Raw genomic sequence first — 25,304 nt, 5'->3', positions numbered from 1 at the left:
GCAAATAGGAATAATACTTATGCAATACCTCTTATGAAAACTCGCCCTCATGTTTACATTATCCCTGATTGGAAGTTGTTTCTTGTTATAAAATGGAAGGGGAGTCAGTCGATAGACTTTCGGCACGGTCTCCAACTGATGTTCTTTACAATGATAATAATAGAAAGGATAAAAAATCGCAACGCCTCTTATTAAGCTCCGCCCACTTGTTTTCATTGTTACCACCCAAATTCCCAATTTCATTTCCTATCCTACAAATTTCTTAGAAAAATGTTTTTCACAAAAAATGAAAATGGATTAGAAAAAAATCTTTAAAAGATATACCACTTTTAGACTTCATAAAAGCTTTACAAGCTTTACTTTATTTTCCATCAGGCAAAACTCCTCTGGTTAAGTCCGAAAATACCTTTATGCTTTAGCAACATCCCACTCTCACATTGAAAATGCAAATATTTCAACTTCAGTTGTGTATATTTCCTGAAAAGGGGCGTGGCTTAAATTTGTTTACTCGTGGGATTTAGTAAGTTATATACAAAGTTCCCTCAAATTATTAGGTTATATTTTGAAGGTCTCCTTATCTCAAAATGAGTAGAGAGAAGTGGGGCACTTTTGAATTGGGGCAGCTTTAAAATTCGATATTTTTTCACTATTTTTGAATGGAACTCGACTCAATTTTTTTTAAAAACAGGGAACAAAAGCACTATTTCTAAAGTGCCCCAATTCAAAAGTAATCCCACTTTCGGCAAAGTTTGTAAAACAATTCAAAGCAGAATGAAACCACTTTACTATGCAGAAAATAAAGTGAAGTCTTTACAATGCTGAAATAAGGTTTTTTTTATTTAATTATTTTTCCCAAAATCTGATTTAATTTAAAAGTATTCCTTGGAACATAAACCAACAACCAGGAAGGAAGGAAAGAAATAATCTAAAGAAGATTATCTTTAGACTTCTTCCGGAATATTTTGACAAATTTCTTCGGTCTCAAGCATGAGGATTGATCAAGAACAGGGTTAGTCACCACAGGGAGAAAATAGATAGAATCCCCATCACCACATGAGTCACAATCATCTGAAGAATCAAGAATATTTGGATACTGGAAAAATTGATTGAAAAAAAAGAAAAGAAAAAAAAACAGACACAAATCTAAAGGAAAAATCTTTTGGATTATCCCACCAATTTTTGGTGGATTTTGTCTACCTTCTTGAGACAAGCGACATCTTGTCTCAATGCCCGGATTACAACATCCTTAAGGTTTATTTGCATGCTCGCTTGGCGGATTTGTTCTTCTAAATATGCACTGTCTGTACGCATTTTCTGTATTGTATCATGCTTCGCAGCAATTTCCTCAACAAGAACTTTAGTATCGCTGGCAGCCTATCGATAGTTTTTTTTATTTAAATTTTGTTGTTAAGTACTCTTAATTTTTTGTTTCTCTCACAAGGATTCACCTTTTTTGGACTTTTTTTTGTTAATTTCTTTTTAATTGTAATGCATAATCTTCCTGTTCTTAGTATTTTTCTTTGAATTGAATTTACTAACCTTTTCGAGTTCCTTGTTCTTCAATTGCAACAAATTCAATTCTCTCTGAGTGCTCTCCAATTTCTCACGGAGGATTGCCTAAGGATAATCGGGTTAATTATCTTAAAAAAAGCAAAAGAAGAAGCTTTTAGGCCTCATTTACAGCAGGGCATTTCAAAATGCATCCCACTTGGTGGTTCGTGTCTTGAATATGCATAGGAAATTGAACTTGCCAAAGTGAATTTGCATTTAGTGTGCAACTTTTTCAATTCTTAGTCCGCTGAGCAAATACCGTTTAAAACCGAATAAACGTCAAAATAAGTTTGTCCAGGTAGCGTTTTGACAATTAACGTACAATTTTTATTTGACATTTGTTCGGTTTCAGACGGTTCTTTATCCTGCTCTAAAGTTTTGGGAGGGATTCCATAACTCTATGAAGTGATCATCTGTCAAAATTGGTAAAATTTCACTAAAGTCATAGCAAAGGAGATTCTGTAGCTTGCGATAGCTTCAGGTGAAAGAATCACTTTGAAGTTATGTGTTTCACTTGTCAATTTTTCGGTGAAAAATTTTTCCATATTCACCTAAAAATCCAACACTACATACTTTCTAACAGTTAATTCCAGTATTTTCCATTTGGTTAAAATATTGATGAACATAGGGGCCCATCAAGCGTAATAAAAAGTGAAGCCATTTTTCACTTTTCCTTGTTAAAATTTTGCAGATATTGCACCGCGCCTTAAACAAATTTGCTCGTAGTTCTTTTATTGCTTCGGCGAGCATAATGAAATATGTATTTTTAAATAGCTTTTAATGCACGATTTCAAAATATATCAGACTGATAAGACAATTCTCTTTAGGAAAAAACTTGCCAATAGTCTTCAGTGCCTCTATGCAAAAACTTATGGAAAAATTAAATGTCGAGAGGCCCCTTTTCAACACACTTCTCATCTCTGCTTCACGCAAAGTTACAGAATAACTTTTCTAGCAGTTGTGAACAAGGGGGTGATAACTGGTGAGTACAGAGTACAGACCAATTATATTGGTAAATAATGAGTATTCTTCCCGTTTTGATGAATATGCGAGTATTTTCACCATTCTTCCCTGAATTTCGAATTTTATTACAGTGGCAAACGTCCTTTCAAACAGCGAAATATCATCCGTTTTGTGGATGAATTCGTCCCATAAAAAAACGTTCTAAGAGAAATTTCCTTATTGATTCTTTGAGAAAATTTCACCATCTACCCAGTGAATTTTCACCCGAAAATTCTCGTACACTTCCCAAATTGGAAATATCTTAAGAAATTTCCCCTTAGAGCTGTTAGGAATTCCCTATGAATTGTCAGTCTTGGAAAATTCGTTAGTCTCTTAAGGGAATTTTCAAAGAATTCCTAGAGAAATTTCTGTGTGTTATTTCCTCTGAGATTTCTTGGGATTTGCCCAGGAAATGTCAATGTTTTGCGTAGTGAATTTTCCCCCAAATATCTACAAGAATTCCTTTATTGAAAATTTGAAGGGAATAACTGAAGAAATTAACTTTCTGGGATGTAGAAATTTCCTAACGAGATCACAGAAAATTTCGTTTGAACTTTTTTAATTAAAATTCCCACGAAATTCCCAAAGAATTCCTTGAGAATTTTCCATTGATTGTTTCCTCTGAAATTCCTCAGGATTTTCAATGGAAATTTCATTATTCATGTATGGAATTTTGTCCTAAAAATCTCCGAAGATTCCACACATAGGAATACGGAAGAAATCACTGGAGAAATTACTTCGTTTAGAAATAGAAATTTTCTATGGAGATTACAGATATGTCCCAATGGTATTTTCAGCTTCGGAAAAAATCGGTAATATCCTGAAGAACTTGATAATTTCTTGTGAAAATTTCCCTAGGTAATTTCCAAAAGGTTCGTGAAGGAAAGCTTGTGAACCTTTCACTGCTGAAGCGTTCACAGAGTTAGAGAATTCCCACCCAGGTAGCGTTTTGACCATTGACGTGTAATTTTCATTTTGACGTTTATTTGGTTTCAAACGGTTCTTACTCACCTCTGTCTTAGTTGTTTGCATACGGGATGCTCCCAAAATGTCTTAGTTTTTCGCTAATTTTATTGATGAAAAATTAGTGAAAACAATCCGAGAAATGGTTAGCATCTCTCAAACAACGAAATATAACCTAACTTTCAACTGTCAAATAAAATTCAATATATTTAAGTTCAAGATTATTTCAAGAATTGCTAAAACTTGGTTCTCTGATTCATTTGCAAGTATTTTTTCAGTGATTTTTGCTCCGAATTAGGGTCGAAGGAACATCTGTTCGGCAAGAATCACTTCGTCGGTTGTATCAGCAACTGTGCTAACTGCATTTTTGCGATTTTCTTGTTTTTTGCATATTCTGGAACTATTGTATTTTCTCTAATATTAAATTTTTTATGATAAAAAAAATTGGGCATTTTCTCTAAATATAGATATTTTCCCGTGAAAATGTTCTAACTGTACGATAGTCACATAAATTTATCAGCAACTGCGCTATCTACCAATTTTTCTGCAGTTAGCATAAAATACACTGAAAAAAGACGGATTTTTTTTGTCGGCAACGGAAATAAAAATAAAATTATTTTAAGTGGATTAGTCATAAACGATCCAGATAGCGAAGCGCCCGGATTAGCACACTTGACTATATAGTTCATTTCCGGACGATTTTTTTTCTACAAGATTGAGGCTCAGTAATTACACAGTGGCTCAGTAACATTTAATTACTGTTCGTAATTAAATGTTAGAATAGTAAATCTGAAATTTTGGGGCTTTAAGAGTTCAGAGTATTAAATAATAAATTAATTAAATCATGAATATTTTATAAATATCACAAATTATTTTGAGAAATTGTAAAATATTTTCTTGAATAATCATAATATTTTACGAGTAGTAAACATACGAACATTTTGCGAAAATTGCGAATATTTTGCAAAAATTTCGAATATTTCTATAATGAATATTACCAATATTTTTGGAAATACTGTGAATCTTTTGAGTGTTGCAAAAAATCGTGAATTTATTCCGAATAATGAGAGAATTTGAAAAATATTACAATTTATTTTTAAATTATTGTAAATATTTTTGCGAAAATAATTACAATTTTCCACAAAATATGTTTTTTCTATATAAACAAGACATTTTTTCGTCTCTTTCAGGGAATGTATATATTTTAGTACCATTTACAGTACAGCACTTCAGCACTTAAAGCAATTTAATAGCAAATTTTATCTCGCCTGAAGTGTACTGCTTATTTGTAAAACTTAGAAAATGATGAAAAGTTTATAAAAAAATTATAAAATTGTTATTACTGCTTATTTTGCTAGAAAAAATATATTTGCCTAAAGTAAATAAATTATTTTGCAAAAAAAATATATAAAGCTCAAAGGGGTATTTCGAGGGCATTTCCCACCAAATGCACCGCTATAAATGAGGCCTTTTATGAGTAAAATGCAACTCACATTCTCTTCAAAAACTTTGTAGCTTTCGTCTTGAGTGTGAATTACAGTGGAGTTCCGGATATCTTCGCGGATATTGGAAACTTCTCTTGAGATGTCCTCAAGTCCTCCCGTGAGGATTCTACTAGATTCAGGTGTCACTTCCACCGTGATCTTTGCAACTTCAATCTCCTTCTCATCCCTGATATCTGACAATGTCTTCTCGAGATCAATTTCATGAAATGTCAACCCCTCAGTGCTCCAAGATTTATCTCTAATGGCACGTCTCAGGAAGATCAACAGATTCCGGATATCACTTTCCAAGTGGAAAACCCGTCGATCGTGGAGATTGTACTTTTCCTGCTGCAGCCTCTCCTCCAGGAGACTGAGGCGTTCGGAAACGACAGTTTCCACCTCCTCAACTGCCTTTACCAATTCTTTGTTCTGGAACGTGAGATCCTCTACCCATTTCTTGTAAATTGGCAATTTTATCTACAAGACAGAGCCCTGGTGAATTGGCGGGAAAATACCTAAACCACCCTGCGCATGCGCCCTCTGATAAGAGCCCTGACATAACCTCACTTTGAGCCAAAAGGGGGAATTTCTCTGCGATTCTTACCTCAAGACAATTCTCACCGATCTCCCTGTCAATCAGCTTCAGTCGATCCTCGTAGAGAGATGTGAATTCATCAATAATACTCAATGCTCTGCCCTCACAGCCCCCTGGAGATGCCCTTTCTTCCCCCGGAGACTGGGAGGCTCCTTTCTCAGTCTCACTCATGCCTTTTCTGGAAGATTTTCCACAATACCCAAAGTGCACACTAATTTTCACACCATTGACCACAATTCAACACAAGAACGGCACGGAAAATGCAAGAAAAGTGACTAGAAAAATAGATTTTTATACGCACAAACAAAATCACAAATTTTCGCGATGAGCACTGAGATCACACCAACCGCCATCTAGATTTGGTTACCATGAAACATAAATTCAAATGAAATTTATCCAACGTACATCAATCAAAAAGTGGAAAACTTGAATTAATAAATTTACTAAAAGCTCTCTATTTGGGATTTATTAAAAAATATAGGAAGAAAAATCAGAAAAACAATTAGAAAAGCCTTCAAATTACTTTTCAAAATTGGAGTTGGCCTAAAATTGTTCTTGAAGAAATTTTATTCGTTTTTCTTGCAGGAATTCTTTCAGAAAAAATGGAAAAAAATCCTTATCGTTACGAAAGAATAAAAGCTCGAGGACCTCAAGGGGCTCAAGTACGTAGCAAGGTACGGGCAAGGAGAAGATCAGGCCGATCAGGCCCTAAACTAAGATTTTGCTGATCCTAAAAACATTTTCACTGGAAGAACAGGGCCTTTACTGTTTTAATAAAAGCCTTACGGAATCTTATGAGCTTTCCAAAAAGTCCAAAAAACTCAAAAATCATTCAATTTACATTAAAACACTCAGGAAAATTTCATGAAGTCAAAATTCGACTCTCCATTCTTTCTCAAAAGATTTCCATAAGACTATCTTATTCTTTCGCATTCTTCTTTTTCTTTTAAACTTCACAACAAATTCAATTTCGCTCAATCGAATTTGAAGTGCGAAAGAATGAGATAGACATATGCAAAACGTGTGAGAATGAAAGGGATGTGAATTTTGATTTCATGAAATTATCCGGATCTAAAAGGTGTGCTGGGGCCCTAAAGAAACGTAGCACAAAATCCAATATTTAAAACTCCAAACAGATTTTGAGAGGACTTTGACGAAGCTTTTGATTTTGATGAACTTTTCCCAACAAAAAGCTACAATGTCGTCTTAGAAAAGCTTTTAGGGAATCATCGAAGCTTTTTATATCTGCCTAAAGCTGACTATACACTAGACAAAGTTTATCACAATATTTCTTTTCAATATTCAATATTGACAAGGATTGCCTCCACATTGTAAAGATTTATTGACATAAAAGTTTCAAATTGAAGAAAATTGTCCAGTGTGTAGGCAATTATTGCAATATTTGTTTAAATATACAGCATTTTTCTCAATATTTTATTTCATTATTTTGAATGACTACACACTATGCCAAATAATGTCAATAAAAATTTTCAAAGTCACATTGAAATACAATTTCAAATTAATTCTAAATATCAAATTGATTTGATATTTCCTTCAATATTTTTTAGTGGTCAGGAATATTCTTCGTTCAGAACGTCACAGAATTACTGGGATTTCCTTGTTCATGAACGAAAACACATCCAAGATCAAAATTCAAGTCAGGACATATCTCTTCTGGCTTCCTCCAACAAATCCCAGATTCTCGAAATTTCGCTGTACTTTTGTCAAATCTTCCCAAGAACCCAGCTTGGTTAGCACTTTTCACCTGCTTCCTCCAGGAAATCACAGTTCATCTGGAATTTTGTTGTGCACTTGGTCGAATACACCAAGAATACTCAAGTTGGTCAGAAGATTTCTGTTGATTCCTCCAAGAAATCATAGATGTTCTGGGATTTTGTTGTGTATTTTATCAAATACGCCCAGAATACTCAACTAGGTCAGAAGATTTATCCAGCTTCTTCTAGGAAATCACAGATCTTCTGGGATTTTCTTCTGTATCTTATCAAGAACACCCGAGATAGTTGGTCAGAAGATTTCTTCTGGTTTCTCCAGGAAATCATATCTTCAAGGATTTTCTTTCTGAAATTTTCTGACCAACATGAGTATTCCGGACTTACTTGGCCAAAAGATACAACAAAATCCCAAAAAATCTGTGATTTCCTAGATAAAGCAGAAATCTTCTGACCAACTTGAGTATTTTGGGTGTTCTTAACGAAATCCAGAAGAAAATCCTAGAAGATCTGTGATTTCCTGGAGAAATCAGGAGAAATCTTCTGACCAACTTGGGTATTTTGAAAGTTCTTGACAAAATACAGAAAAAAATCCCAGAAGATCTGAGATTTTCTGGAGAAAGGAGGGGAGAAGTCCTGACAAAGACTGGGAATAGGTTTCTGGGAAGAATTGAGCAGGATATACACCAGAATCTCTGGTCCTGTGATGATATTCTGAGATGTCTTTCTGGTTCATAAACATACTAATTCCAAGAGTTTTTTGATGTTTAACAGGAACTAAATCTCTGACTAGAATGGTATTTTAGTAACGGCCTCTACACACTAGAGAAATTTATGTCCATATTGAAGAGTTTTTCCTACGTAGGCGTAGGGAATTTGCTTCAATATGGACATAAATTTCTCTAGTGTGTAGATGCCATAAGTTGTAGTATTGAAGTTTTAATATTGAAGTCAATTTGTTCAATGTGTAGGCGAATATTGAAATATTGGTTCCAATATTCTCTTCAATATTGACGTTTTATTTCAATGTCACTTTGAAATGTTATTATTGCAATAATTTGCCTATTGTGTAGAAAGCCTAAAACACGCAAAATAATCAAAATAGGTTCAGCGTTGGTTTTTTGGCGAATTTGAAAGAAACTTTGCAGAAAAAAAATGTAAAACTCCAAAAAGAACGTTTTCTATTCCATTTTTAATCAATTTCCCGACATTTTTTTGAAAGGATTCAGTCAGAAACAAAGGGACGTGAATTTTGTTTTCTTGAAATTTTCCTGATCTAAAAAGTGTGATCTAACTATTAGGCACATTTTCCTTCATAGGAATTCTCCCAATTTTTTAAATTCAAATTTTGACCCAGTTTTTCACACCAAAAATCCATTTGGAAATATTTTAGAGAATTTTTCTAAAAATATTTTCGTTTTTACAAATAATTTGAGTTCATAAAAATTGGTTTAGAAATGGATTTTCGATGAAAAGATGGAATATTTTTCATTGAATTTTGTTTGCAAAATTCATTAGAGTGCTTTTTAGTGATATCACAGTGTTTATATAAATTAAATATATAAATTTATATAAATTAAATATAATATATAGTTTATATAAATTAAAGAATACCATTTACTTTGTAACTTTCTACAGTTTCTTGATAAATCAATCTTGATAAGAAATTCTGCCGAGAATCTGCAGATTTTCGGAAGAATTTCTGCCGAAAAATCTACAGATTTTCTCTGAATCTACTAGAATATACCGTTACAATTCAAAAAACCTCCGAGTAAAATCGGCAGGTAGAGCCATGAAAACAAAAATAAAAGAAACCATTTAATTCAAAATCATTTATTGACTTTTTCTCAAGTGAATCCTCTCTGAACCATGAATTAAAATTTCGACTGGACTGAATTTTTTAGTGAAATGAAATTGATTTTTTTAAAGAATTAAAAGAAATTGCAAAGATATCGCTTTTTTCATCTCTAAACTCTCTTCACAGGAAAAAATTCAATTATACACGAAATAAAATTTTTCATTAGCGTCCCATCCATGAATTATGCTCACATGTCCAGCTGCAACGCTCAAAGACAATCAACTGCAGTTGGTTTTGTCTTTTCTTCCTTTTTTTTATGCCAAATACACGTAAGTTTTCCTATCTTCGGGCGTACGGGCCAAATATTCACGCTCAATCAGACCCTCTATTCGCTTCTTTATAACTACAGGTGACGGCAAGAAACGCGCCTTCAGTTGACTCGTTACATCGGACACCAGCATGTTGTGCTTGAAAAAAGAAAGGCACCAAGAGGACATTAAGAAAACAATTCCCAATTTTCTTGCCCCAAAATGAAAAAAAATAGTTACTAACCGACATGGTTTTTCTCAGTTTCATAATCCTCACGATCGCCGCTTCAATCTCGTGCTTCCTGTCCTCATCCACTTTGCTGCGCGTCTCCTTCCGTTCCGGCTCGGACTCCCCCTTGGCCGCCACCGTCTGGATCTTGACCCGATGGAACTTGGACACGAAAGCATCATTCACGAGAAATTCATTTGTTGGCTCGATATCCTTGGTTTTGGGCGTTCGCACGAGCAACCTCTGGCCCGCCTTGCCCATCGACAGACTCTGCAGAGCCCTGATGAGGTCCTTCTCCGGAATATCCGTTTCCTGCTGAATCTCCTCGTAGGTCAAGCGATCGCGATTGTTGAACAGCATCAGGACACACATCTAAAACAAAATCAAAACAAAAAAAAACAGTTACTTTGCACTTTGCAAAACTGATTTGCAAAGTAAAACTTCTAATACTGAAAAGATCGTATAAAGGCAATTACAGACATGTTATTGGAATAAATATTCGGCTGATACTCTTATTATTGTAATAAAAAAAAATAATAATGGTGGTACAACCTACAACGTTCCATAGAGGAACTAGGCCTTCCCACAAGGAGAGTTCGGGACATCCATTATTATTTTTTCTACAGGGATGGGATTGTCAGTCCCATGCCCGTGGAATCAAGTGCAGTGAAGCTCACTGGATGCAATTCGAACACCTTAAACGCCAGAAAAATTCCTGGTGACCTAATGGGGATTCGAACCCGGGACACTTGCATCATAGAGCGAGTTCTCAACCACTTGACCCATTTTGCAAAGTATTGCAAAATTAAAAATAGAAAATGCAAAGAAAAAATCTAAATCTGAGAAATTAGGGTAAGTTTGCCAAATTCCGGCCAGCTTGCAATTTCGGCCACCATTTTTGTTCCTCGAATTTAAATGAACTTTTAGATTTTACGTACTCTAGAAATTATACAATGCAAAAGAATAACAAAAAATGTAGCTTCGACAAACGAGATGACGTGAAAAAGATATTGGAAGAATTCCGGAAGGGCAAGGAACTATGAGAATGAAGGTGGCCGAAATAGGGCACCAAAGCTATTTCTACATTTTTATTCATTTTAAAATTTATTAAGAATGATTTTAGAGTAAATAAAGACGGTAAACTCTTTACAAAGTTCCAAGCAACACTCTTTCAGAAAAAAGAATTTAAAAAAATCAATTTGTATTTAAAATATTACATTTCAAACTTGAGACTTAGACGCTTGCATGCATCTATGCCGAAATTTAGCACACTTACCCTATAAACATTTTTCTATCAATTTTGAATGATTTTTCATCAAAAAGCCTTACAAAACTCCATAAGAAATATAAGCCACGCCCCTTTTCAAGATTTATTTTGAGAAAGTTATTTTGCAATTAAAAAGCTGCAGATTTTCTATTTCTAAATTTAACAGATTTAGAGATATTTCGGTCTAACAAAAATATCTCACGAAATCTTATAAACTTTTTAAAATTCAAAATAATTTATATATAAGGTGTGATTCTTACATACAGTAGACTCTCACTCAATCGGCTCTTTTTCAATCGGGCGTCAAATTTTGTTGACAATGTTCACGCTTAATTATGAAGCTAATTCGCTCAAATTCGCTGTATTTCTTTCTATTTTATCGTGATTCTTTATAATTAAGCGCTTTTTATGGAATTTACAAAGGCTTTGGACGCCCAAATCTATCGATAAACCGGATGATATTTCGCCCCATATTCCCGATTGAGAGAGAGTCTACTGTAATCACACTTATTGTCATGGGCAATTTCATCGACTTGCTCTGATCAGTCTCAAATTTAAAGGGTAGATGTTTGGAGCATCCCTGGTAACGAAAATGAGAGGTGCTTATTTCGCGTTCCGAGATATATGGAAATATGTGCTAAAACACAGTTTTTTTTAGATTACCTGGAAATCCTATACTATGCATTTTCTAAAATTCTTGTATATTTTTTATTTTTGTAGAGCTCTTTGAGTATAGATGAATTTAAAAAAAAATCTGTAACGGTACCGTAGTTCTCGAGATATTTCAAGTTGAAGTTTGAAGAAAGTGAAAAATTACAAATATCAACAATATGATTAACACATGTACACATATATGCATAGTCGTATTTTTCCGTGAACATATTTTGTTGGATTTTCGCGAACCGTGGAATTTTTCGCGAATTTTTGCAGGCCGCGAAATTTTCCGCGGAATTTTCACGGACCGCGGAATTTTCTGCGAATTTTCGCGGACCGCAGAATTGTCCACGGATTTTTGCAGGCCGCAAAATTTTCCGCGGAATTGGAATTTCACAAAATATTTCATGGGTTTTGACTGTTTTTTTTTGCATTTCTCGCCTAATTTACTTCATTTTCAAGTGAAATTTTGCACATATCAAGTCTGAAAGAGGCTCTAAAAGGATGTAAAGTTTGAGGCCTCTATCTCTCATAGTTTCCGAGATAATCGACTTTAAAATTTTCATATAACTTTGTGCAAATTGAACCAAATTAGCATTAGCTCTAAATGTGAAACCCTTGAAGTTTGTCTACAAACCGAATTTGTAATGTAAAAATAGCACCTTTATAAGTTGATCTAAGCTTATCACTGCCCTATAGCCGATCAGCCGCAAAGTTTTACTTTAAAAGAAAAATCCGTGGAATTTATCCGCTATTTTTCCGCATTGGCCTCCATGGAAAAATCCGCTATTATGCTGCGTAGAGCTATAATTCTTGCATGGGCATACTCAAATGTACGATATGGTAGCAATATTTTCGATTCAAAAGTATTACAATTGAGTGTTTGCCTGATAGATGAATACTCTCCAAGTTCCAAGTTGCCAATTGACACAGATCCTCCATTTATTTGTGGATGTTTTTTTTTTTTTTTTTTTGTAAAAATTTTCTATGAAAATTTCACGCTATTTTTAATCAATTTACGGAATTGTTTTGAAGAAAAATGTAAAAAAAAATCCACTGGAAAACTCGTGAAACTCCGTAATATTAAACCATGGAAACCTCTAAGGTCGTTGCATGGAAAATTCCGAGGAGAAGTCCGTGGAAATGAAGAGGATTTTACGATTTTTTAAAGGGCTGACTGACGATTATACCGCTAATAATCCATAGGAAAAGACTTGGAAGTTCGTCGGAAAAGTCTATGAAAACTCGCGGGCATTTCTTATTAGACGATCTTATCAAGAGTTCCTCAAACGTCCATGGAACACCAGGAGGAAATTTAGCGCCAAATTCCATCTCGGAAACCCACGCGAATTTTGAGCGGTAAAATCTGCGGACATTGCAGAAGACTGCTGGAAATCTAGTGGAATTACCGCGGCCGTTAGCTATAGGGCAGCTTTTTCAACTTTGTCACCATTCTAGAACGTAAACGGTAGAAGATATCAATTTCCCTCCAAAACCATTTATTTCAATAACGCCTGACCCAAAAAATCGCCATCTTGAATTTTTGAAGGAAAAAATGTTTACTACTTTGAGGGTCTACTTTTCAGCCGATTTGGATAAATTTAGATTTTTTGGAAAGGCCTTGAAATTGCCAACTCGATTGCATCGGTCACAATCTATAATCATTCGGTTAAATACCCGTAAATGTCCAATATTTTTTAAATATTCTTTTTTTTCTGTCCGGGAAATTTATCACCCAAATAGAGGCCAAACGGTAAGAGATACGAATTTGCGGTCTGCAAAAAACCCCGGAAAGCCGACTCGAGTATCATTATTATGATTTTTATTTCCCCTCCCCCCGCCATTCCCCTCCAAAACCATCTTTTACCATACCAATATAACCTAAAAAAATCGCCATCTTGAATTTTTGAAGAGCAAAGTTTAACCAGTACAAAATAGGGTCTGGAGGGCCTATTTTTCAACCGATTTGATTAAATTTGGATTTTTTTTTAAAAGGTCTTGAAATCAGTAATGAATCGGTTAAATATTTGACAATGACTTTTCTTTCTCGTGTTGGATTTACAAGCTCCTTTAGTTCTAGAGAATTCTAGGCCTTTCCAAGACCTTTAACTTTCTCTTTATAAAGGACGGATTCTGTCAAGTAGAATCCGAACTATAGTCACTTGAACGTAAAAAACCGAAAAAATGGTTTTGCCTAATTCACAGGCGCAAAAGTGAATTTTAATTTGAAAAAAATAAATGAAAAATAAATTTCAACTAACCTGATAGGTGGACACCTGAAGAATGTGCTTGCGTGTTGTTGTTGGGCCTCCGGCAACACTTCCTGAACTTGAACTAGCGCCATCTTTATTCTCAGAATCTCCCTTTGAGCATCCATAGAAGACCGAATTGATGTAAGCCGTGCCCATTTGGGGCTGAAGCGTCAACTGACGCCCCGAATGCTTGGCCAAGTAGAATCGCTTGAATGTCTCAAAGGCCTGACGCGGAGCACTGGGAATATTGCTATTTGGTGTTGCTGACTGCGTTGGCCAGAAACCAGTTGTCAATATTCTCACAGTCAGATCAACTCCCGACAGCGTAATCCCTTCATTCATCACGTGTGTCTTGAACTCCTCCATTATCGTGTTTGACACTGACATATCCTTAAACATGCCCTCCAGCTTCGATGTGAACTGGCAGCCACATTCAGTCTTAACGCCCCCAAAAAAAAGAAAAGCCCATTAAATATTTGTCCTAAAGACAATTTCCCAGAACTTTTACCTTTAACTTCGAAATCATGTTCTTCTCAGAGTCATCGCTCACGGATTTGTTAAGTAGGAGTCGCTTAGCCAAGTGATTCTTGTAGTAACGCTCAAAGACATCTTTCTCCAGTAAATAGCGGAAGAGTACCATTGTCTTATCCAGAATTGTTTCAATTTCCTGCTCTGTCATCTGTATTACCCCCCAGAAAAATATTCCATCAACCGCATTGACAAATGCCGAGGTAAAACCAAGGGAAAATCATCAAAAACCATTGAAGGGTTATTTGAAAAAATTGCAAACACTTTTCAAAAAAGAAAAATATTCAAAATGATTCATTTATGCAAGAATTCAGCTGAATAATAATGATAGAAATGGGTTGCTGATTGATTGGAAGCTCTCTCTGATTACCGACTAACTCTATTGCACTTGATAAGGCGCTTTCAAAGTGTTATCAGTTGATTTATCTAATTTTCTTTTAAAGCCTTTATGGCAACAATCTAATAATTAGAGCTGGCCAAAATATGCAAAAAGAAAATCTTCGAAATATGCGACATAAAAACGCACGAAAAATCATAAAAATATGCAAGAAAAATATGCATTTAATTTATTTTTTTTTACCCAAATAAGAGTGTTTTGTAGCATATTTAAAATAAATTTATTTTGAACAAACAATAGATAAAGTTAAAACCAGTTGACGGATTGAATTCAACATTTAATAACAACTAATCTTATTTCAGTAAGTATTTAAAATTTAAAAATATACTTTTTTTAAATTTTTCACTTCCTTTGTAACATGTGACAATTTACATTTTACTTTTTATGATTTAAACCTTTCCCTGATATAAGAAAGCATTACTTAAAACTGTCTATAAGTACAGCCTGAGTTCGAGTACATTTGGGATTGATTTTAGAAATTGTACGATTGATCATAAAAATTTTACAAAACCAAATCAAGAAACCTTCTGGATTTATTTTAGAAACTTTTTTAACTTTAGAAGCTTTGCAGGATTAATTAAACTTTTCCGGTTAGTTTTAGACACAGAACACTTAAGTTTAAATTTTGACATATTGGTTCCGTTCAGTAATAACCTTTCGAAGAGACAAAGCCACTCCGAAGCCAAGCCAAATCTATTCGAAAATCTACCGAAAGCCTAAATTGCAAGTTCACGTACCCGCCGCATTAGCACTGATTGTTCTGCCATTTCGAATTTCGATATTTTTTACATTTCAATCGTCAACAATGTCAATAACAGTGTGCAAAGTTTGCTGCAAAAAGTGAATTTTTGTGTAGTTTTGTTTAAATTCAGGATGGCAGAACGTCTTAATTGCACTTTCACTCAAAGAAATGTCCTTTTTAGGAACTTGCTTATTTTTGTGTAACTCGTCAGTTCAAACGTTCGAACTTACAACGGGCTTTTAGGTAAGTTCTCTCTGATACCTTCGAATCGGTAAAGGAAAAACCTCTACCGGAGAGAACTCTCAAATCGGGAAGGTTATTACTGAACGAGTGGATTGATTTTAGAAAACGCGCACATCTTACTGTGTTATCACACTTGCACATTAAAATTTTAATATGATTCACATTAATTGCCCCTGGTGAGAGTCCAAATGTGTAATTTGTGTGTTTGAATCATTTTATATTTATAATTTGATTTATTTGTTGATAAAGAGGTAGACTTGGCCCGCAAAATATGATATAAATTGATTTATAGCATTAATGCGAAAAATTAATGCGATTTTCTCTTTAATTTTTTAATGTGATAAATATTGATGCTTTAGGTAAATTTAAACTTATTTTTGCAGGCCAAGTCCACTTCTTTATCAATAAATAGAAAACCCAAATATTAAGTGACTCAAAGACACAAATAACATATTTGGATGCTCACAAGCGACAATTAATGTGAATCACATTAAAATTTTATTGTGCAAGTGTGATAACGCCGTTAAGCACATAATATACATCGAATCCTCAGCGCCTCAGCATGAACGACCTAAGTTGTGTGTAAAACGCAGATCAATCACAAAATGGTTTAGATTGCAAAACACGCACAGCACACACGTAAAACGGCTAAGATTCAGTTTAAAAACACACACAGCTCAATCGTGAAACGATTAAGAATGCGCTTAAAAACACGCACAGCTCAATCATGAAACGGTAAAGATTTTAACTGTTGTATGATTGAGCTGTGTGTGTTTTTAAGAGCAATCTTAACCGTTTTACGATGCAGCTGTGCGTGCTTTAAGCTCAATCTTAACTGTTTTACGCGTGTGCTCGTGATGTGTGTGTTTCTAAGGGCATTCTTAATCGTTTTATGATTAAGCTGTGCGTATTTTTAAGCACAATCTTAAGCGTTTTGCATATGTTCTGTGTATATTTTAAGGCGCAATCTTAACCGCTTTATGATAGAGCTGTGCGTGTTTATAAGCGGGTTCTTAACCGTTTTATATTTAGGCTATGCGTATTCCAAAGCGTAATCTTAAGCGTTTTATGATTGAGCTGTGCGTGTTTTTAAGCGCAGTCTGGACCGTTTTATCAGTCACAGTGTTTTTAAGCGCACTCCGAAAAACTGATCTAAGGATTTCTAATTTTTTTTTAATGATTTACAGAAAATGTAAAAAAAAACACCTCAAATTATTTTACAGATAATATTTATGTTTAAAAAATGGAAAATAAAAAGCCTTTTGTAAAATTAGCGAAGAGTTCTAATAGATTAAAATATTTACTTAAAGTATCCGGACCCCCCTGACGCGAGCTAGAAGTGGTCAATAATAAAATATTCGATAGCCATATCTCCAGTTCTATTTGTCGGAATTCGAAAAAATTTGTTGTTTTACAAAGCTTCCATGGAGTACTACACCTCTTTTGACAGCCCAATTTCATCCGATATAATCGAAATTTCGAATATTTCGAAAAGTAGACGATGCTTTGTCTTTAAATTTTAGTATGTTGTAGCTGAGGTCTAGACCTTTCCAACGCAGGGTCGTACACCTCGTTCGATGTTCCCTGACCTGAACTATTCGGTATTTAAGAAGCGATTGCGATGATTTTAACGAGGAATGAAGATCTAAGAGTCCTTTCCGAAATGAACCTAAGTCCATTTACTCATTCTTTAAATTTTATTGACTATTGCAAGAATTTTGCCAGACTCAAAGCTTCAAAATCGTTTTTTTCTGAGGGTCCAAAGCAATGTTAAGCCGGCGATGGCAATTTAATTTTAGCAAAAAATGTTGCAAAATTTTCAAATACCCTTTTTCACTAAGAAAAAAACAAATGAAAAGAAATAAAAGGATGCGATACCAAGGAAATGCTTGCACTACTCATGGATTGTTCTTCAAATGAATCTTCGGAAATTTTGGTATTTCTTGAGGACTGCAGAAAGGAATCAACAAAAGGATTTCAGAGAAAATAAAGACTGAAAGAAAAAGAGAAAAATAGAGAGAAAACTTACCCCTTTTCCTCCCTTCTTGAGCTTATCATCGATGAAGAGTGAGAGATATTCCGGTGATTTGCTGTTTAGATTGAGAAAATGCTCAAAATCCGACGAAATCATGTGCTTGAAGATTTTGTCATTGTTGAAGGAATGATTGAGAAAATGATCAAATCTATCCTTCAGATCGAGCAGATTTTGCACATAAGTTATTGGATTTGTGCCACTTTCCTCCTCCTTCACCAACATCCTGCCCTGCTCCCTCAAATACCCCGAAACACAATCAACAATTGTCTTCAAACCATCTTCAACGCGCGAAAACAGAGTGTACATGCATGCTAGATCATCAAATTTTGTATTTTTCAGCATGTAAACCACTCCGGAATTTTCCATTTCAACAATTGAACGCATGTGCTTCTTAATGAGCTCATCCTCAACCACTGAAATAATCCTGAATTCTGTCTGTTTGTCCAGATACAATTTGGCCCTTTCGGCCTCTTCGGTGATCCTGGCCTCGACTCTCTTTATGTAGACACTGGCGCTGTTCTCCGAAATAAACTTCTGAGATTCCATCTTGTAGAATGCAGCTGATTGAGCCAGAAATGGACGTTCAAAGTGCTCCTCGTACACCCAATGGCTATTTATACCCAGAACCACTAGCATCTGACATGCATTCTTAATCGCAATGTGATCCACAACCTCACCCTTCCTCTCCCTCATCACCATCCCCAGCAGCGTCTCCCTCAGATGCTCCCGGATCGGTGGATACCTCACCACCTGATCCCTGAAGATGTTCAAGCCCAAATTGTAAACATTGTCCACATCGTGCTGCTGCACATAAACCCTATCCATGTACATGAGAATATCCCTGGTCATCACCATCGACGTCTGATGGTCATTCCAGGCCTGATTGAGCGTCTGCAGGAAGTTATTGTTGAGACTCTGCTCAACTTCCACGCGGACCTTCGTGTCCAGATGATGCGTGACAACTTCCTTAAGACCAGCATACAGACGCTCCCCATGCTTATGCAGTACCATCGTGTACGCATTTCTGTACAATTCCTCAAACGACAAACCTGAGTTGTTCTTCTTCTGAATCTCCTGGATGGCATTCTTCAGCAGAGCCCAAATGGACTCTACATACTTCTCATCCATCGTCATCTGCAATACACACAAACACCCGGAAATTCCTCATCACTGCTCTGCTCCCCCAAAATCCAAATTCCCCGGGTCCGAATGCAGAATCAATGCAGGTTAGTTCAAAAACTTTGAGGTTATGTCAATTCTAACCTCAAATTTCAAGGCATAGAGCTGCAAAATATTCCTAAGGGCACTCTATTGGACCCAGGCTGTTGGTACAGTACTCGTAGATAAAGTACTGAGGCCCGGAATTTTAAAAATTCCATAAAAATTCAAAAGAACTGACTTCTAAAATGTTCAGTCTAATCTAAAATTGGACTAGGGTCCTAGACCTAAACCTAGGTCTTGGGTATCATACTCTCTCTATGATGCAAGTGGCTCGAGGTCGAATCCCCTTCACCCTTTCCGTTGGACAAAATTCCACGGGGCAAGGCACATAGAACTGACAACCCCAATTGGGTTAAGTGAAAAACTTTGAGGTTATGTCAATTCTAACCTCTAATTTCAAGGCATATAATTAGAAAAGCTAAATATTGTCATGGGCACTCTATGGGTCCTAGGGTCTAAGTAAAGTACTCGCTATATGACGCAAGTCTTTCAAATTCAAGTTAAGTAATTAACTTTGAGGTTATGTTGTTGTCCCGTGCCCTGAGACGAATAAATCCACTTCCTGAGACCCGGAATTTTAAAAATTCTGACCATTACAACTTTACAGAAGAACTGACTAATGCAATGTTCAGTCAAATCTTAGAATTAGACTAGGGTCCTAGGCTTAAACCTAGGTCTTGAGTATCGTACTCGTTCTATGATGCAAGTGTCCCGATTTCGAATCCTCTTCACCCTTCCCATTTACCAAAATTCCACGGGGCATGAAACTTAGAACTTGCAATCAGTTTAGGTTTAAGTCAAAAACTTTGAGGTTATGTCAATTCTAACCTCAAATTTCAGTTATATTGAGAATAGTGAAATCTTAGTCCAGGGTCCTAGGAAGAGTACTCGATCTATGACGCAAGTGGCTCGAGTTCAAATCCCCTTCGCCCTTTTTACTGCACAAAATTCCACGGGGCAGGGCACATATAACAGACAACCCCAATAAGGTTAAAGTCAAAAACCTTAAAGTTATGATCAGCTCTAACCTCTAATTTCGAGGCATTTTTATAAAAGCTAAATATTGTTATGGGCACTCTATGGATCCTAGGGTCAAGTCCTAGGGTCAATCTAGGTATGACGCAAGTCTTTCAAATTCATGTTAAGTAATTAACTTTGAGGTTATGTTGTTTTCCCGGGTCCTGAGACGAATAAATCTATACTTCCTGAGGCCCGGAATTTTAAAGCCAGTGATAAGCCTAGATCAGATTATAGAGGTGTGATTCCTTCATTGCAAATTCGGATTGTAGCAAACTCGAACAATATACATAAATAATGCAAATTTCGTTTAACTCTTTCGTCTCTTTTGGGACTGTAGTACCCAAAGAAGCATATGAATATTCTATGAAAAACAATGTTTTTTAATTATTCAGAACTGATATAAATCCGATTCTTGTGGATGATTACAAACTATAAGGATGTCCAAATGTAAGATATTTTTTGTAGGACCTCAATTAATTCCTGAGCATTTTTGATTAAAAAATGGTGAAATTGGCTTGCAGCATATGCTGCGGTCCGGAAAGAGTTAACGTAACAATGTTAAGGCTAGAAATATTGCTTACGGAAAGGCCTAGTTCGTCTATGTGATGTTGTACCACCAGTTTATCATTATATAATAGCTTAGGTCAAAAATTTAAGGTTATGTAAGGTTTAACCTCAAATTTCAGGTATATTTAGAATAGAAAAATCTTGTTACGACCGCTGTATAAGCCATTGGTAGTGTATTCGCTCTATGACGCAAGTGTTCAAAGTTCGAAACGTTTTAATTATTATCTAATAGGTTGAGGTTATGATTGGTTGAGTCATAAACTTTGAGGTTATGTTACGTCTAACCTAAAATTTCAATTCAAAGTATTTTTAAAAAACAAGAACTTGTTATGAGCGCACTTCTGGGTTAGGTAGAGTACTTGCTCTATGACGCGAGTGTCTCGAGTATGAATCCCCTCTACCGTTTTCATTTTACTAAATTCCGCAGGGATGAAATATGTAACCGATTTGCCCTTCCATGTAATAATAAGTTTTTAGAGTCATTTTCACGTTTCTAAAAGTATTTATTGCTTCTGGAATCATTTCTCTTACATTTTCAGAAATGAAGCAGCCCGTTTCTGGTCTAGATATTTTTAACTTTTAATGCCTCGACTCAATTAATTATTATCAGAAATGCTTCCATTTTTCTAAAAACTTGCAAGAGTTCCTTATTGCTTTCCATATTTTTTTAGGTGATTCTGGTATATTTCTGTGATGCTTAAATAGTTTTCTTGGTTTATAGATTCGTTTCTATGTTTCTAAAACCACTTACTACGTTTTTGTTTTTCTATTAACGTGCCCGGGTTTTTAGAAAAGGTTCCCCTTATTCATTATATTTTCAGAAATTCTTCCGTGTTTCTAAAAATCTTTAAAGTGCTTAATTTTGAATTGGACTCTATTTGGTATCTTGAGATTTAATCTTTCTTTAAGATGGTTTAAGATAAAAAGAAGATCACAAAGAAGTATATGTCCTAGACATATAAGAGTAGGGTAAATGTGCCAAATTTCGGACAACTTTAAATTTTGGTCAATTTGAGCAAACTAAACTAAAATATTGGATCAATCTTCGAATACTCAATGAATCTTATCTGACTTTAAATATTTATTATTTTTAGAAAGAAATAATGCAAAAATTGATAAATATGTGGAAGAATTAAAATTAAAATTGTGTTATAGAAACTTTGATGCGAAAAGAGTCTTACAAAAAATGTGACATACTAGCTAGGAGAGTCTAGTGGTTTGCAGTTAAGTGCAAATAATTTTCCTCCGAGGTTTTTCATTAAAATTAATTAGCCTTCATTAGAGATTGTTTTAATTCATGTTAATAGGGAATCGTTCTTTAGATTTCGAGTAAAATTTCCCAGCTGGATCAAGTATTTTGTGTAAAAAAAAAGACATTTTTAAGCGTCTCTCCAGTTTACTATTTCGGCCAAATGTTTTGCTTCAACAAAATTCTTATTTATTTTAGCTCTTTTTTTTAATTAAAAGGTTATAAAATTCTCAAAGAAAGAAAAAAAGCATGGTCTCTATGGAAAAAATCTTGGAAGTGTTCCGGAAAGGCAAGTCGCTACGGGAATCTGCACGTAAATTTGGGGTGCTAAAAGTCAAGTCTTCAGGGGGGTAATTCTGTAACACTGTGAAGTGATCATCTCTTAAAATTGATGAACAATTCACTGAAGTGATAGCAAAAGAGATTCGTAACTTTCGAAAGCTTCACGTCAAAGGATCACTTTGAGGTTAAGTGTTTCTCTTGTCAGTGAAAAATTTTCCATATTCATCTTAAAAACCAACACTGCCTCCTTTGGTCATCAGGATTAATTAAACGGAAGAACTCAGGACTCTGGGTCATACAAATCTGTTAAAAATATTAAACTTCTTCCGTATAACCTTTTGAACTTTTATATCCATTTGTTTTACCCAAGGTTGGCACAAACAGGGTGGCTGAAATTACACGCAAGCGGCCGGAATAATGCACAAAAAATATTTTTATTCATTTCTTTATATTTGAGGAATTGATTTAAAGAAAACAGAGATGATAAACTACTTTTCAAGGTTTTAAATAACCATAAAGTGTAAGTATGTCAAATTTCGGCGAGCTTGCAATTCCGGACACATTTTTTGTTCCTCAAATTTTCATGAATTTTTAGTTTTTGCATACTTTAGAGATTGTACAATGCAAAAAATAACAAAAAAATATTGCTTTGGCGAGCAAGATGATCTTAAAAAGGCATTGGAAGAATTCCGGAAGGGCAAGGAACTATGGGAATGAAGGTGGCTGAAATAGGCCACCAAAGCTCTGTCTACATTTTTATACCTTTTAAAATGTATTAAGAATGATTTTAGAGAAAATAAGGACGATAAACTGTCTACAAGGTTATAAGGAACATTCCTTTTAAAAAATGTAACAAAAAATCAATTTGTATATTAAAAAAAATACTATACATTTCAAATTCAAACTTGACACTTTGGCGGTTGCATGCAACTAGGGTAAGTGTGCCAAATTTCGGCATAGTTGCATGCAAGCGTCAAAGTCTAAAGTTTGAAATGTAATATTTTAAATTCAAATTGATTTTTTATTCTTTCTTTTTAAAGAGTGTTGCTTGGAACCTTGTAAAGAGTTTACCGTCTTTATTTACTCTGAAAATCATTCTTAATACATTTTAAAATGAATAAAAATATAGACATAGCTTTGGTGCCCTATTTCGGCCACCTTCATTCTCAAAGTTTCTTGCCCTTGAGGAATTCTTCCAATGCCTTTTTTACGTCATCTCGTTTGTCGAAGCTACAATTTTTGTTATTCTTTTGCATTGTATAATCTGTAGAGTACGTTAAATCTAAAAGTTCATGGAAATTCGAGGAACAAAAAAGGTGGCCGAAATTGCAAGCTGGCCGGAATTTGGCACACTTACCCTATGCCGAAATTTGGCACATCTACCGTACTTCTTCGTGGATTTTTTTTTCTTCATCTAAAACAGAGGAGAACATTTTAAAATTCTCTAATTTAGATCCGATTCCAAATCATCCCATTTTACTCTACAAAAATTTCTAATTGTTTACCGCATGTTAATTATATGTTTCTAAAAACATGTTTCACTTAAAGGTTTATGTTTTTACAATAAGTTACCCCTCGATCCCTTACCTTTTATTGTTTCTTTACAAATTGCGAAAGGAAAAGTAAATAATGCCCATTTTTCTTAAAATTTCAAACCTTTCCATTGCCTTTTGGCCCTTTTGGCCCTGTTCAGTGATTCTGCATTCGGGGAATTAATCCTAATGTCCATTAACCTTAACTAAAGCATTTTCTTCATCCCAGAGGACTACCAAAGTTTCGTAGACATCCCTCAATTTCAGGGATTTCCTTGGATATTTCAGCTTCGATGGCCTATCATCCATCCCCTGCAGAGCTCTTCTCTTCATCGCAAAGCCCCATTCACCCTCAGAAATTACCACGAAAGCCAAAAATAACAGAAATTTATCACAAGAAATTTACAATCTGAGAATTTTCCCTGCGATTGTCCTCGACTGATCGCAGGGTGGCTTTGTTTCATTCCCAATTCCTGGGAGTTCTTTATTTGCTGCCTCTGGGACGGAGCTCTTTGTACTGAACAATTGAATAACAATCCCACCCGGAATCCCCGTTTTTGGGGAAGAGAAATGAAGATGTACTTACAGGAAATGCTCTGATCCGCATCTTGCTCTCCTTCTTGGGTGCATTCGGCCTAATCATCTTGATGCTTGTGTTGGATGTCTTCCTGCCAATCTCAGAGAGGTGTCCGGAGGCTATCCGGAAGGTGCTTCTCAGTCTCCTCCTCCACCTGGGTGCAACTTTTCTCCCAAAGAAGTATCCTCAAGGGACTCCCAGTGACAAGAATGGGAACAAGGACAACAGAGGGGCCAGTAAACAGAAAAAAGACGAGTCCGTGTTACGCGAAACAAAAAGGGGATATTAAATCAATTTGGAGTGAACAAAAATGGTTAAAAAATCTAAGTTGATGATTTGTGCCCCCAAATGGCCAATGTCTTCATCACTAAACAGTATAAGAACACTTTTTTTCTTTCAATGCAATGTGCACCAAGGCGCCAGTGAACAAGGATTTTTCTCACTTGCAAATTGTCTCACTTTTGCACCATTTCTTTTTTTGCTGCCTGAAAAATTTCTTCATCTACTTTCCCCACTGCGTTGACAATTGTCATTGTCAAGAAATCTGCACACACACTTCCAAATTAACTTTTTCAGCCCTTTCGCCCCCTTATTCCATCATCCGAGTGCTCAACGGTGGACCAGCAGATGCCAGAGATACTGCCCAAGGTGCTGGAAATGTGGAAAAGGGCCAGAAAATATCCTGGAAAATCCTCAGCAATTATTTATCAAAATTTGCTTTCACTTCGACCTCGAATACCTGCCGCGAGTTTTTACAAACAAATTTTACAAAAATATTCAAAATAGCCGTTACTACACTCCGATGAAAACGATGGTAAAATGAACTGAACGAAAGACAAAAACTATTAGTTTTTGTTACGCTTCTAACGCTTCTGGTAATTTTTAAAAAAAAAATTTATACTTTATTAACAAACTTTATGATGAATCTAAATTAGGAGAGTATTTTTTTTATTGAATTTAATCACGAATAAAGTGGAATAAATGGTGTAAGTAAACAAAAAGATTTCCCATTTGAAGAATGGCTCTCAAATAGTAGCTATGGTAGCCACGATTGTAGAACAATGCATTACAGATTCGA

The 25,304-nt window shown here is 35.2% G+C and overlaps 2 protein-coding genes across 6 annotated transcripts in view; both read right to left on the bottom strand.

Moving 5' to 3' along the window:
* The window catches only part of LOC129806067 (girdin-like), a 36,817-nt gene extending 30,874 nt beyond the window's left edge, over positions 1-5,943 (bottom strand). Inside the window, exons 1-4 of one of the 4 annotated variants that reach the window (XM_055854385.1) lie at positions 5,605-5,943; positions 5,010-5,477; positions 1,540-1,617; positions 1,198-1,374 (exon numbers count right to left, since the gene is read on the bottom strand). In XM_055854385.1, the coding sequence (XP_055710360.1) occupies positions 1,198-1,374; positions 1,540-1,617; positions 5,010-5,477; positions 5,605-5,766 (885 nt within the window). In that variant the 5' untranslated portion in view covers positions 5,767-5,943. The remainder of the gene's footprint in view (positions 1-1,197; positions 1,375-1,539; positions 1,618-5,009; positions 5,478-5,604) is intronic. The other 3 variants (XM_055854387.1, XM_055854386.1, XM_055854388.1) reach the window with 3 other exon arrangements.
* A 3,199-nt stretch (positions 5,944-9,142) lies between these two features.
* LOC129806064 (cullin-3) lies at positions 9,143-24,989 on the bottom strand. 2 transcript variants are annotated; one of them, XM_055854381.1, is made up of 6 exons: positions 24,236-24,989; positions 17,773-18,912; positions 14,342-14,512; positions 13,843-14,271; positions 9,676-10,032; positions 9,143-9,590 (listed from the first exon to the last, which is right to left on the bottom strand). In XM_055854381.1, exons 1-6 carry the CDS (start codon positions 24,290-24,292, stop codon positions 9,438-9,440), a joined length of 2,307 nt encoding a protein of 768 aa, XP_055710356.1. In that variant the 5' UTR covers positions 24,293-24,989; the 3' UTR covers positions 9,143-9,437. The 2 variants fall into 2 exon arrangements, with proteins under 2 accessions (XP_055710356.1, XP_055710355.1); XM_055854380.1 differs by having other exon boundaries at positions 9,143-10,032.
* Positions 24,990-25,304: the final 315 nt, after the last annotated feature.

This window comes from Phlebotomus papatasi, chromosome 3 (assembly GCF_024763615.1).
Source record: "Phlebotomus papatasi isolate M1 chromosome 3, Ppap_2.1, whole genome shotgun sequence".
Taxonomy (NCBI): domain Eukaryota; kingdom Metazoa; phylum Arthropoda; class Insecta; order Diptera; family Psychodidae; genus Phlebotomus; species Phlebotomus papatasi.
Note: the sequence above shows the minus strand (reverse complement) of the source record. Positions and strands in the feature narration are given on the sequence as shown.